This window comes from Cyprinus carpio, chromosome A13 (assembly GCF_018340385.1).
Source record: "Cyprinus carpio isolate SPL01 chromosome A13, ASM1834038v1, whole genome shotgun sequence".
NCBI lineage: Eukaryota > Metazoa > Chordata > Actinopteri > Cypriniformes > Cyprinidae > Cyprinus > Cyprinus carpio.
The window spans coordinates 28,216,826-28,230,914 of NC_056584.1; the positions used below are offsets into that span (position 1 = coordinate 28,216,826).

Below are 14,089 nucleotides of genomic sequence, written 5' to 3' on the forward strand. Positions count from 1 at the left end.
GACAAAAACATTTAAAATGAGAAAGATCTTTAATTTACCTGTTTTGTTATTTTAATGCTTGTTTTGTCTTATTTTAAGTCATCTTGACAGTGGACCCTGGACCCCTGGTTTAGAACTAAATATCAGCACTGGATTAGTGCTTAAACTGTTCAAAGCAACTTTGTCATAAATGGTAAAGTTTTGGTTCATGGTGAATAAACAACATAAACAGAAACGATGTATTTACACAGGAGACACTGAAGCTGAAGCTGTGAGAGGCAAAAAAAAAACCTGCTGTTTGTTCAGCATATTGTTCAAAGCAAGGAACTTTAAAAATACCATGATTATTGTTTTGCATTATGTACACAATTTTTTTTTAGCTTTTAAATGCGTGACTTTTATTTTGTGTGGCGGTCCGTCACTTCCGGTGCTGAGAGGTCAGGGTGACTGACTGACCGTTGAGTGTCTGAGAGGACACCGGAGCGGTTCACGGTAACAGCAGCGACTCAGTTACTCGTCATGGCCGAAAGTGATGGTTGCTCGTATTTCAGGAGAACCGGTCCGTTCTGGATGGTGATCGTGTCGATTTATATTATTCTTCACACGGTGAGCTGAAACTCTGAAGCGCCGGAGGAGACTTTCAGAAATACCGTTAACTTTCCATAATAATGACTGATATGACTCTCAGAGAAACCGTTGTTTGATTATTGATATTATTATTACTAAATATGCTGACTCTAACTCCAGCAAACCCGGGCCAGATCTTCGGACTGTTCTTTAGTTTTACATATAACGTTATATATTTCTAATTGATCAGAATTATGGTTTTCATAAAAAAATTAAGATGAGCCAAGACTATTCAAACTCCAACTGACAAAATTCAAATTTAAACCAGCTGAAGCCCATTAGATTCAATTAAGGGCGGTTTGGCGCGCTCAGGTTCGTAATTTCAAATGTAGCAACGCTGGAAGCGCGCGCTCTTTAGTGATTGGAAATCCGGTTCTTTTCTGCGAACCGGTTCTTCCGGACAGTTCGTCTGAATTAACCGGTTCTTTTACGCGCTAACGTAATGACGTTGATTCTGTCATCCAGGGATAAAAAACAATAGACACGAAAATCTCTTCTCCCCGATAAAAAAGATCCCCCACATCACAAAAAGAGTCACTCACTCCACTCACTACTAAAATACACACGCCCTAACAAATAAACAAAAGAAATGAATGACTCAGTGATTAAATCAGTGACTTGCCGTCAAAATTGACACTTAAGACTGGTTTCATGGTACAGGGTCACATATTAGGTAATGTTATACTTTACTAGATTACTAAAATGTATCCCATACTTTGTTGTCTTCATCATGAAGTGTGTTAAATATTACATTTTACATATTACAACAACATAAAGCCTCACAAACCCCCAGATGATCCACTAATGTCTCGTGAAATAATGTTTTCATTGTTTCAGTGGACTGCGTTCTGGCCTCAGGACGTCCCGTATGGCCTTCTGGGTCCTCTCGGCGCTCTGGCCAAGTATTTCGTGGACTATCATTATCCTGATAACTATTAAGTGAGAGCTATTACTCACACACAAAACACAGAGATGATCAATAATGATGATGTTTGTCTCGTCCGTCTGTGTTTCAGATGGTTTCTGATGTTTGTCATCCATGTGTGCGAGGTTCTGTTTGCGCTGAAGCTCTGCAGGTAAGAGCCTTGTGTTTCATCTTTTCAACCACACGGTGGCAGTACAGACCATCAGATCTGTGGAGGTTGCTCACACAGACGCAGGACTGTGTTGATCAGTGTGTGTGTGTGTGTGTGTGTGTGCAGTGATAAAGGCATCGACAGCACGTCCGCACGCTTGCTGTGGGTCGCTCAGACGTTCCTGTTCGGTCTCGGGTCTCTGGGTCTTCTGATCAAATACAAGCCGGACGGCCGACCCAAACGCCAGTGACCGGACACCGGAGCTCGTTCCCAGCAGCACACTGTTCTTTATACTCCAGTTATGTTTGAAATTCGTTTATCTAAAGCACTTGTTCTGTGCTTGTTTGAACACTGTACAACAGAATGAGCCCGCTATATAAGCTCTAATAGTTCTTTTGAGAAAAAAAATGGTTTGTGATTTTCTTTTAAACAGTTTTGACTGAGAAATTGCTGTAACAGTTGACCGTGTGGCTGGTCATTTAAAAGAAATGTAAATAAACACACTTTTATTTCGACATGTTTGTTTTTTGTCATCTGTCCTTCGATGTACATCACATCATTAATACTGTAATAGAGATACTGTATGAAGCTTCTTTAGCAGTTCAGGAGCTCAGCATCGATGACGCTGCGGATGAATGAATCTGATTCGTCCTCAGATATGTATTTTGTCATATATCATCCATGTGCGGTCATTCCCGTGAGACACATCAGAATCTGTTTTTACTGGATGTGTTTGCAGTCAGCTGCTGTTTGAATCAGGGCTCTCAAGTGATTGAAATTTTTATCTAATTAATTCCATGATTTTCTGATTAATCACACATCATTTTTGTCTGAAGTCTATTGAATAGACAATACAAAAATAAATAACATTAGAAAGACATATTTTGATGTATAACAATGCATAAATGTGAGTCAGTAAAACATTCATTCAACCAGTTTGTGCAAACAGCTGATTCATTTAGAAACAAAGCGAGTGACTGCTTATGAACGAGTCACTGAATCAATGACTCGATTTGTTCAGTAATGTGGATTCATTCAGTAACGAATCACTGCTGTGTGTTGATCAGAGATGCACAACAGTTCTGCTGCGACTTTAACTGGAACTGTTTTTATTTGTGAAATTGAGACAAAAAAAATTGTCTAAAAGGAAATATTAACTTTTTTTATTGAAATATTTATTATATTTAGATATTTATAGAAAACAATATTTAAATTGCTTGTGAGTGTGAAAAAAATGTAAATGAATTTTTAAGTGGACTTAAATTGTTTAAATGAGTGTGAGAGTGTGTGTGAGACAGAGTGTAAGAGTGTGTGTGTGTGTGTGTGTGTGTGTGTAAGTGTATGTGTGTGAGAGTGTGTGAGAGAGAGGGTGTGAGTGAGTGTGTGTATGTGTAAGAGTCTGTGTGAGACAGTGTGAGTGTGTGTGTGTGTAAGAGTCGGTGTGTGACAGTGTGAGAGTGTGTGTGTGTGTGTGTGTGTGTGTAAGAGTATGTATGAGACAGTGTGAGTGTGTGTGTGTGAGACAGTGTGTAAAGAGTGTGTGAGAGTGTGTGAGAGAGAGAGAGAGAGTGTGTGAGAGAGAGAGAGAGAGTGTGTGTGTGTTAGAGAGAGAGAGTTTGTGTGTGTGTGAGAGAGAGAGAGTGAGTTTGTGTGTGTTCAGGGGCGTTGCACAAGATCCCGGGCTCTATGTATAGGGCAGTCCTGATGGGCCCCATGACCCCCCAATGAAAATATCCAGGTAAAATAAAATATATTCCAGACTTTTCAAGGGCCCTCTCTTCCTTTGGGGCCCTTGTAATCAGTACTGGTTTTTACCCCCAGTCCGACGCCCCTGTGTGTGTTAGAGAGAGAGAGTAAGTGTGTATGTGTGTGTGTGTGTGTGTTCTTGACGTTAACCAACTTGACATAGAGAGAGGAGGGATCTGGAGAGTGCTGTGCTGTTTCAGGAAATAAACTCTACATAAAAAGAGCACCCTCTGACCTGTGCTTTGAAGAGCTCGGTTTTATCACTGTACCGTCTGTGACAAACATCCAGCAACCTGAGAGAGAGAGAGAGAGAGAGAGAGAGAGAGAGAGAGCTCTTTGAACATTCACAAGCTGATATTAATATGACCTGTAGCTAATAAACATTCCTGTGCTGTTTCAGGAAGGAAGCTCTTCATAACACGAGCTCATTGAACATTCACAAGCTGATATTAATATGACCTGTAGCTAATATTTACACTGATGCATTTGGCAGATGCTTTCATTCAAAGCAACTCATGTTGCATTCGAGGTTTACATTGTTTTTACATGGAGCTCAAACGGTGGTCATGGGTTCGATTCCCAGGGAATGCATGCACTGATAACATGCATGGCTTGGATGAACTTTGAAGAAAAATAACAGTTGAAATGATGCGTGAATGTAAAATAAGGGTTTAATTGGCTTTGTGTCATTGAGTCAGAGCTGACATTGTGCATCAGATTTACTTTATACAACACTTTATATTGATTGAATTTATTTATTTATTTATAATATTATATATATAATGTATATTGATTTTATATATATATATATATACTGTATATATAGAATAAAATATGGGTAAATTACATATTTACATAAATATATTTTGAAACATATTTTAGAATATATATATATTATTTTATTTGGATTTAAAAACAAAAATGAATAAAAAATAACAATAAATTTTAAAGGAATAATGTGTATTTAAGAAGATGGGCTTAGAGATGCAGTTGAACAACAAAAATGAATAAAAACTGTCAATAATGCTGTAAATATATTAAAAAAAAAATAATTACCTCTTTCCCAAGATTGAACAAAAAAAAAAAACAGCAGTATTTTTTCTCAAGTGGGCATAAAAAACATCTTGACCGCTGTTCTTTGATTGAACCTCCAAATAAAACAGCAGTAACTCAATTCATTGTGCTCAGAATACATCACATAGATTTGATCTGTTTATAGTATTTTCATGGTCAGGACAAAATGAGAAAACTTAATTGAGGGTTATAAAGATCTAGAGAGTAGAGACTATGGGGAAGTCTCATAAGCTGTCGCATTAACAGAAATATAGAGTTGATATGAAGAACCAGAGACAAAGTGAAAGAAGGTCTTGACAGATGCTCAGAGAAAAGAGAGATTGCAGACTTTATTAATGTAAGATATAAGAACCATTTAAAGGAGCATATTATATCAGATTATAGTTAGACAGTACCTTGAAATCAGTGCAGTGTAGTGTGACACGATTTACAGTAACATGTTTGCGATATAAAGAAGAGGCAGTGTATCTTCAGTGATCGAAGTGCAGTTCTCGATCTGGCCGCAAGATGTCGCGGTTTCCCTGTAAATAAACGCAGGGGTGTCGCAGACAGTAACTCAACGAAATGAATTAACATTCAATACACACAAAAAACTATATACAAAACTAACACAAATAGCACAAACAAAACAAAAAAAAAAAAAACAAAAATACTATAATATATTTATTATCCAAAGCAAACAACAGCTCAAAGCAGACAACAGCTTATAGGCTACTGGAAGGCAAATAGTCTAATATGGAAATCCAACAGTACCAGAACCTTTTATTATTATTATTAACGTATTGGTTCAAAGCATTTTAATAAAATACACAAGTAAGATTTAGATTAGGGTTTATTGTTTATTTTTCAAACTCATCTGATACTGTTATTACAGTTTATGCAGTAGAAATATTTGTTTACACAGCGTGATTATATATTAGATCATTTCACACGCATCCCAAAGCAAAGACTCATAACTCAATAAAAACACAGTCATGTGTCTACAAAAACCTTAACATGATCTGGATGTAATGTAATTATAACCAAGCCTTTGAATCTGGACGGGAACCATGAGAAAGGTAAAATATAAATAATAGTAGTAATAAATGAATAATAGTGCAGTGATTTAATGCGCGCGAACAGAGACTGATTGAGATTTACATTACACTCCAGCTGACTTACAACGACATTAGAATTATTAGACAACTCATAAAATAAAATTACCCAACTGAGAAAAAAATAAAGAAAAAAAAAAGATGACCCGTTTCTGAGCTGCTTTGACATCCATGAGCTTTGGTCAGTGTAATAGACCAATAAATGTAAAAGATAACCACAAAACAAACTGTCCATAATTAACCCTTTTGTTTGTTAGCCCTATAAATAAATAACTGAATAAGTGTAAAGTCATAGTCATATTTCAAACAGGTCTAAATAATGCTGAAGCCTCTTCTATTCCAGCACAGTCATATTTCACTCGTGTCCATAAAACATGCTCTCTGTGTCTTCAGATCAGACCAGCAGCGAGGACAAGACACACTCAACATGCATGTTACAGAACAGCTCACGAGAATATTAGCAATGCAAATTTACAACCGGGTCCACTTAATAACTGCATATAATATCTTCAGACCAGGAGAAATGTCTCGGATATTATAAGCATCGGAGAGTTTAATACTGCTGCTGACTTTAAAAAGCACGACTTAAATCTCTTATGATGCCGAGTGCATTTAATTATACACAATAAAACATTACATTATTATTTGTTTTTTAACCCCAAATTATGTGATTCATATTTTATTATGCCAGTTATATCAGATTTTTAAAATGTATAGTTTGACTAAGAGGTATTTGCGCGTTTATAGCCTAAGAGGAGCGATGTTTTCAGTAATAATAATAATAATAAAGTAATAATTTAGGTTGTAATAAAGAATAAAAAACATACTGCGCGTAGCCTATAAATAATTGTTTTCAAATCAGTTTTATTTATAAGCTTTTACTTAGTTTTATTTAGAAGTTTTAATAAACGAATCGCCCGTTTTAACTGTAAATCGCACGCTGAGAACGCGTCAAAGTGTTTAATAGCTATTTGTTCTAAAGCGAGCGGAGTGAGAGGTACAGTAGCGTTATTAGATAGCTGTGTGGAGGTTAGTGTACTGTACTCACTCTGCAAGCGTCGTAAAGTAAACGCGTCTATTGTGTCAAATGTCGAAACGATGCTTTCTACAGTGCGACGCGTCATTAACGGCGCGCTTGATGAAGAGCGGCTTTGTCACATGCAGATCCGCCGCCTCGCGTCCTCCAATCAGAGCGCGGCGTCACTTAGAGTCTTCCAATGGGAGACGCGCGCTCGCGCGGTTATCTGCTAGCCTTCTCCGCTGGAGTCCATTGAGCGGAGGACGACGCTTCAGATGCGGGCGATCGCAGCACTCAAAGCGGGCGTGAGATCTGCCGACGACCGGCATCCGGATTCTGCTTCGGGACGCTCGTGAAACTCTTTTGCATGGGAAACATTCGCGGACTTTGACTTCTGGTTCCAGTGGATGAGTGGTCGAGTTGTGTGCGCTGTTGTACTTTTTACGCGGTGCATCCTGCGGTTCGTGCGCACCGATGTTAGCGGTCGGGCAGATGGATGGTAACCGGCAGAGTGCGTTCGTTCTGGGCAGCACTCCTCTGGCTGCGCTGCACAACATGACCGAGATGAAGACCTCTTTATTCCCGTACGCCCTGCAGAACCCCGCGGGCTTCAAGGCTCCTTCTTTTAGCAACCTGAACTCTCAGATCGCGCTGGGAACGCCGCATGGAATAAGCGATATTTTGGGGAGACCCATCACCTCCGCGGGACAGCTGCTGTCGGGCTTTCCCCGGATCAACGGCTTGACATCAGCGGGGATGTACTTCAACCCTGCGGCCGTGTCTCGGTACCCCAAACCGCTGACGGAGTTGCCCGGGCGGGCGCCCATCTTCTGGCCGGGAATGATGCAGGGCTCGCCCTGGAGAGACCCGCGGGTCCCCTGTCCGGGTGAGTTTCACCGGGGGTTTCTGACACTTGCGGGTCAAAGTTGATTGTCTCGTTCTGAGTTTATCTCTGGCTGACCTTGTCTTGTTTTCTCCAGCTCAGGCAAACATGATGCTGGACAAGGATGGAAAGAAGAAACACTCCAGACCAACTTTTTCCGGACAGCAGATTTTCGCCCTGGAGAAAACCTTCGAGCAGACCAAATATCTGGCCGGTCCGGAGCGAGCTCGACTCGCGTATTCTCTGGGAATGACCGAGAGCCAAGTCAAGGTAAACACAGGCGGGGTTTATTAATAAAAACGTTTTTATTTCTCTCTCTCTTAATGCAAACATTAATATTATTTTATCTGCGAAAGTCACTCTCGGCAAAACTGTTGGAGCATTAATTTATAATGTAATTATTATTATATTTTTAAGCAAAAAACATCACTGTCAGTATTGCACAGCATCTAGCAGGCTATATTTACACACTGTCTGGTCAACATGGATTTGCTTTTATTATTTGAATCAGTTCATCATGCACACTTTGCTTGGTTTAATTGATTTCACTTCACTTGCGTGCAACTATTGCATTTCTTTTAAATAATAATAATTGATCACGCATATGGACAGTGTGCTGAAGCGCTTATTTTGTCTTTCTCAGGTTTGGTTTCAAAACAGAAGAACCAAATGGCGCAAGAGACACGCGGCTGAGATGGCCACGGCTAAAAAGAAACACGACTCAGAGACGGAGAAGATGAAGGAGAGCTCAGAGAACGAGGATGATGATGAATATAACAAACCTCTGGATCCGAACTCCGACGACGAGAAAATCACGAGACTGTTAAAAAAGCACAAGACGAGTAACCTGTCCCTTATCAGCCCGTGCAGCAACAGCTCGGACACTTTGTGATGAAGCTGAGCAAAAGACTCTCCATCATCTGCTTCAGATTCTTCTGGAGAACGAGGCAGAATTAAGCAGGGTATAAACACTGTTCACGCTGCTTCTGCTTTGCTCTGAACGCGGTTGTACAGTTAGAAGTGGACGTGAGATGTATATATATTTTTTACTGAGTAAATTATGTTATTAAAGCATCATCATCTTCATCATCATCATTAAGATAATTTCTGTCTTCGATCGAAGAAGAATAACGCCTTCTCCGCCTCAAAGTTCCACTTCTTTATTTTGGAAACACAAAGTGTATAAAGAAGTGCCAGAGCTGTAAATGATGTGAATAGAATTTGTTTTAATAATGTCCTTTTGGCCGCTGGAGTTTATGTTTTACCTCACAACACGGAGAATACACAGATATGGACATAAATATTGACGAAGAGAATATTATCGCTTCCGTGAGGACGGAAGAAAAAACTTTGTATCATCAATAAATTATTTAACAAGCCAATGTTTTAAATATGCCCTGGTCCTTTTTTTAATTTAATGTTTATTGGTTGTTTGTAGCGCATTTGTGTGTGGAGGAAATTGTTGCAAATGCATATTATTTTATAGGCATCTGTGCGTTAATATTCTATAGTAATGATAATAAAAATCTTACATAATTTGAGATACAAGCGTTCATTTAAAGACGAGTACGCGCTTAAAGAGGGAAAACTAATTTCGATGTAATAGGAGTATTTAGTCTTTTTACAGACCATGAGGTTTTATTTTTAAGAGCCCGGACTGATGAAGATAATCAGTAAAAGCTCTTTAAACATGCATTTATAGATTCGTTTATATTTGTATTTATTACATCTTTTCAGTCGGTGTTATTCTCGTGACCGCATCAACTATTACAAATTTTTTTTTGTGATATGCAATTTATTTTTAAATAGTAATGACAGTAGACTATGATTTCGATATTAATCGTAACGAATATCGCGTTGTTGCCATGTTTTTTTTTTCAATAAATGTTCTTAAAACGTGCATAGAAATATACTTACATGCAAAAGAAAGATATATTCCCGACCTTTGTTTGTGAGAGTTTCTGCTGTCAGTTATGAGTATTTCCACTTTTAAACAAAGATATTCAGCCACTACAAATGATAATATCATCGTATATTCAGTTATATAATGATTTTTATAGTTTGATCAAAATGAACACACAATATCATAAATATATATATATAATATATATATATATATATATATATATATATATATATATATATATATATATTGATGGCAAATGCATGTAAATGTGAATTTTTTCTCAGGGACCACCAATGATGGCAAATGCATGTAAATGTGAAAGGCTTGTTTGTGGATCTCATGGTGTTATTGATGACAAAGAGGCACTGCTTCATTCATTCATTCATTCACTGAGTTCTAATGGTTTTATTGCTTTTGGAGGTCTAATCGCTATCTGCTTAAAGAAAAGAGTGGATCCTAACACCATAACCTCACCTAAAAACAAAAACAAACAAAACAAACACAAACCCAATTACCACTAACCACAAATCAGAAATCAAGAATCAGTCGAACGCATCGATGACTCTGTAGTGTGGACAGTGTTGGGAAAAACTGTTACTCAGGACTAAAACACACACGTAAAGTGTACAGAGATTTCTCCTGGGCCTTGATTTGAGTGTATTTGCACAATGCCATCGTATCTCAATAATTCAATAGTTGGCACACAATAATATAATAACAAGAAATCATATGAAAAAAAAACTAAGGAAAAAAGGATACAGCTATTTAAGATACCCAGGCCTATTTAAAATATCACATTCAACCTTAACATTATTACACAGAAATAAGTTAGAATAAGAACAGCACTGTAAGAACTGCTACTGAAACTATCTTATATACTTGCTTGGTTTATGGCACTTCTTAAAAGAAAAAAAAAATTGGCTATATATATATATAAATCAGCATTTTCTGCTTATGATGATGCGGATTTAGTCGTTTCTTTAAAACTATTCAAACATTTCAACTTTACACCCAAAGCAGCCGTTTGTATCAATATGTCAGCTTATAATAGTTTTGGTATGCATTATAAATCATCTCTTTAAAAAGTACAGTATATAAAATGAGACTCGGCGGTTGTATGCGGCACAGCAAATCAAGAAAAAACCAAGATAAACAAGAGTCAGGAAAGGAAGAAAATCATCCGAATGCTTGAACAGAATATATCTATCTATTCTAAGAGAGAGAAAGACTCAAAATCTCCAAACAGCACTAAAATCAGCATGTACAAATAAACCTAACCACAGAGAAATACAACAACTGGCTTCGCATTGCACTTTTTAAAACATCTTACATACTGTGTGGAAGTAGCTCGTAATGTTACGTCTAAAAACCGCACGGATGCTTTTTAAAATCTGTAGATTGTAAACAAATCTTATACTATAATATGAAAAACAATGCTTATATGTGTGTGACAGTGTCCTTTTTTTTTTTTTTTTTTTTCCACCATGATCTCGACTCGTGAAGCATTCATGAACTCAGTGTGTCGTTTCTATGGACGTGATTGCATGCACTGGACAAATGCGACTGGTCAGTCCTGCTGAAAAGTCTTTACAGGGTCCTCTGTGTGTGTGTGTGTGTGTGTGTGTGTGTGTGTGTGTGTGTCCATCCACCCGTGTCAGAGCTTCTCACAGGGACGCTTTTCATGAAATCTTCTCCACCCTTTGGCACCATTTTCCTGGTCCACACACACACACACACACACACACACACACACACACACACACACACACACACACACACACACACACACACAGAGATCATGAGAATCAGACACGGCTTCTGCACATCATCATAAAGTCATAATGATAATAAGAATAAAATAAGAGTAAAAGCAGATCTATTTACCGGATCACTGCAGCACACAACACTTGTGCTTGTGTGCGTGAGGTTTACCTGCTCCTGTGTTTAACCGAGAGTACAAGTACACCGGCTGCAGAGAACACAACAAACACAGACTTCATCACCATCACACTCCAGCTCTTTCTTTAATTGAGATGAGCTGCTCTGAACAGAGACACACACACACACACACACACACACACACACACACACACACACACACACACACACACACACACACACACACACACACACACACTTCTGTCTCAACTCTTCTTCCATGGGTGAAAAATTCACTGACATTTCTAGAACATCAGAATGTGATTTTGGCAAGTGTGTGTCTGTCTGGTTCAAACACACACACACACACACACACACACACACACAAACTTTTCTCTCTATGAGGATTTGATCTAAAAACAAAGATTTAGGATCTAGATTTAAGAATAAAATAAAATAAAAGTTTTTAACTGAAGATATCATCTGTTCCCAAAATACTGCATTTTATTCTTTATAATTCAGCTTTAACCACTTGATGGAAAAACTCCAAAAATATAATAAAAATAAATAAATAAAACATACTAAATAAGTACATTTTAAAAAGGTATTTTTAAGATACCCAGGACTGTTCAGAATATCATATTCAGAAGCATAAGTCATTTAGAATAAGAATAGTTCTCAAGTAAATGTTTTCAATATCTTTTAGTTTTTTTATAAATGCGTTTGGAAATCTCTTCTTCACACTGTTAGGATCTCCAGTTCATCTAGCAGCAGAGGTGTTTGCATACTGAATTCTGATTGGTGTTCATTCTGGAAAGTATTTGCATACTGAATTCTGATTGGTGTTCATTCTGGAAAGTATTTGCATACTGATCTGTGATTGGTCAGGAGTGTCTCGTATCTTCTGCACTGAGTTCAATCATTCATCTCGCTGCACTGTGTGGACTTTTAAAGAAATATAAAGCTTACTGTATAATCATTCTATTTAATTATTATTAAATTTACTGAATATTAAATTTCACTAATTCATTAAGAAAATCATAAATAAATAAAAAAATAAATAAATAAATAAATAAATAAATAAATAAATAAATAAATAAATAACCTTAAGAACAGTAATAATAAAAAAAATGATTTACTTTTGAATTATTTCTAGGTTTAATCAGATTTAACTCACATTTTCTCACCCAAGTATATCTGCACTGACACACACACAAACTAGTTTGTACCTTGTGGTCCCCCATACACACGCTGGGTCCGATGTTGTCATACGTTATAGATTTCTCCTCGTTCTCTGGCTGCAAAACACAAACACACACAAATATGATTACAGACTCAGAGCACATGCATGAAGCTGAAATACTCAGAAGAGCTCTCACATGGTTACATTTAAGTGCCAGTAAATCAGAAAACAGCAGATCAAACAAATAATAATATCAAACAAAACATAAAACAAATCCCATAACAATTGAAAATAATGCTCTGAACGGCGCGAGACAGAGATGATGCAGCGCACACAGATTGTTTCTGAGCCGAACTAAACTCACACGAAACTGATGAGAATCACATCAGAATACATCTGTAAATATAAACGTCTAAATATGCCGATGTTCCCAGCTCCTGTCCACTTCGTAGTTGTGAGGATGAAACATTAACACATTTATGCTTTTATTGTCCATTTATTCCAAAGTTTTGATCAAATTTATACTCCCATGTTTAAATCTTTAGTTACATTTAAAAGATCCTCCTAAACGTCTAAGGAATATATCTTCAGTTTATTTTTGTTTGGTCTTTTTTCTTTTTTATCCATAAACAGAAATATTTATATTTATCTCTCTACATTTTTTTGACTGAGGTAGACTCAGGTCTCAAATTTTATTCTTTAATCAGCTTTAAAAAATGTGACCGATTCTTAAAGAATATGAGAAATTTTATTTTTCATTAATCACTACCTTTACTTGATTAAATTAAATAAAGTTGCATTTATTTATTTTTTTTATTTATGTTATTTTTTGTTTTATTTATTCATTCATTCATTACTATTTTTACCTTTTTAAATTATATTTATTTAAAACTGTATTTATTTACACTTTAAAATTTTTAAAAAAAAAAATCCTCTCCTCTTCAATATCTTCCATCCACTTATTTATTAATATATTTTACTTTGATTTTTTATAAAATTAATTATTTATATAAAATATTTAATTTATGTTTTTTAAAATTGCATTTTTATTTTTTGGTTTTATAATTCATTACTACTTTTCTTTCTTTAATTATATTGATCTGAAATTGCATTGATTTTTTTTGTATTAAATGAATTAGTCCCTCTCTCTTGTGCAGTGTTTTCTGTAGATGCTCTTCGGTGTGTTTCTTTATTTAGGAAGTGGTTTGTGAAAGAGCTCCCAAAGCCTCCACACATTCATCAAACGCAGGCTTGATAATTTACAAAGGCAGCATAAAATTGTGGATTTTCGGGCTGCGTAATCTTTAGACAGATAAACAAATGACGGCGGGGCCGGGGCGTTCCTCCGCCCGCGCTTCACTGGCTCTTCATTACAGCGCACGCGGCGCCGCGGACCTTTGGCGTGTTAGGGCTCGGCGAGCAGAAAATAACACGCCGCGGAGCTAACAGAGCGCTGCATGATAGATGAGGCTGTTTACGGCTCCGGCGCGCGTCTCAGCTCGGCTCAGAGACAAACACTGCGCCGCAGTAAGTGAGCGGATCTCTTCATTAACCTCGTGAGTGCTGATCAACTAACACAGCCCTTCTGCAGCTCAGTGTAAGAGCATGTAAAGATCTCGAAGGAA

The 14,089-nt window shown here is 37.2% G+C and overlaps 3 protein-coding genes across 4 annotated transcripts in view; 2 read left to right on the plus strand and 1 right to left on the minus strand.

The window, feature by feature from the left end:
- The first annotated feature begins 381 nt into the window (after positions 1–381).
- On the plus strand, positions 382–2,197 carry LOC109094343 (transmembrane protein 254-like). Its single transcript, XM_042769621.1, has 4 exons — positions 382–585; positions 1,444–1,537; positions 1,577–1,682; positions 1,809–2,197. Exons 1-4 carry the CDS (start codon positions 499–501, stop codon positions 1,930–1,932), a joined length of 411 nt encoding a protein of 136 aa, XP_042625555.1. The 5' UTR covers positions 382–498; the 3' UTR covers positions 1,933–2,197.
- Positions 2,198–3,544: 1,347 nt separating this feature from the next.
- The window catches only part of LOC109094342 (inositol polyphosphate-5-phosphatase A-like), a 124,306-nt gene continuing 113,761 nt past the window's right edge, over positions 3,545–14,089 (minus strand). The window contains exons 15-18 of the mRNA XM_042769622.1: positions 12,511–12,579; positions 11,288–11,372; positions 10,887–11,117; positions 3,545–3,566 (exon numbers count right to left, since the gene is read on the minus strand). Of these exons, the coding sequence (XP_042625556.1) occupies positions 11,292–11,372; positions 12,511–12,579 (150 nt within the window). The 3' untranslated portion in view covers positions 3,545–3,566; positions 10,887–11,117; positions 11,288–11,291. The remainder of the gene's footprint in view (positions 3,567–10,886; positions 11,118–11,287; positions 11,373–12,510; positions 12,580–14,089) is intronic.
- LOC109094339 (homeobox protein Nkx-6.2) lies at positions 6,780–8,876 on the plus strand. Of its 2 annotated transcripts, XM_042769568.1 has the most exons (4): positions 6,780–7,500; positions 7,595–7,767; positions 8,141–8,417; positions 8,570–8,876. In XM_042769568.1, exons 1-3 carry the CDS (start codon positions 7,089–7,091, stop codon positions 8,387–8,389), a joined length of 834 nt encoding a protein of 277 aa, XP_042625502.1. In that variant the 5' UTR covers positions 6,780–7,088; the 3' UTR covers positions 8,390–8,417; positions 8,570–8,876. The 2 variants fall into 2 exon arrangements, with proteins under 2 accessions (XP_042625502.1, XP_018963619.1); XM_019108074.2 differs by having other exon boundaries at positions 6,781–7,500; positions 8,141–8,876.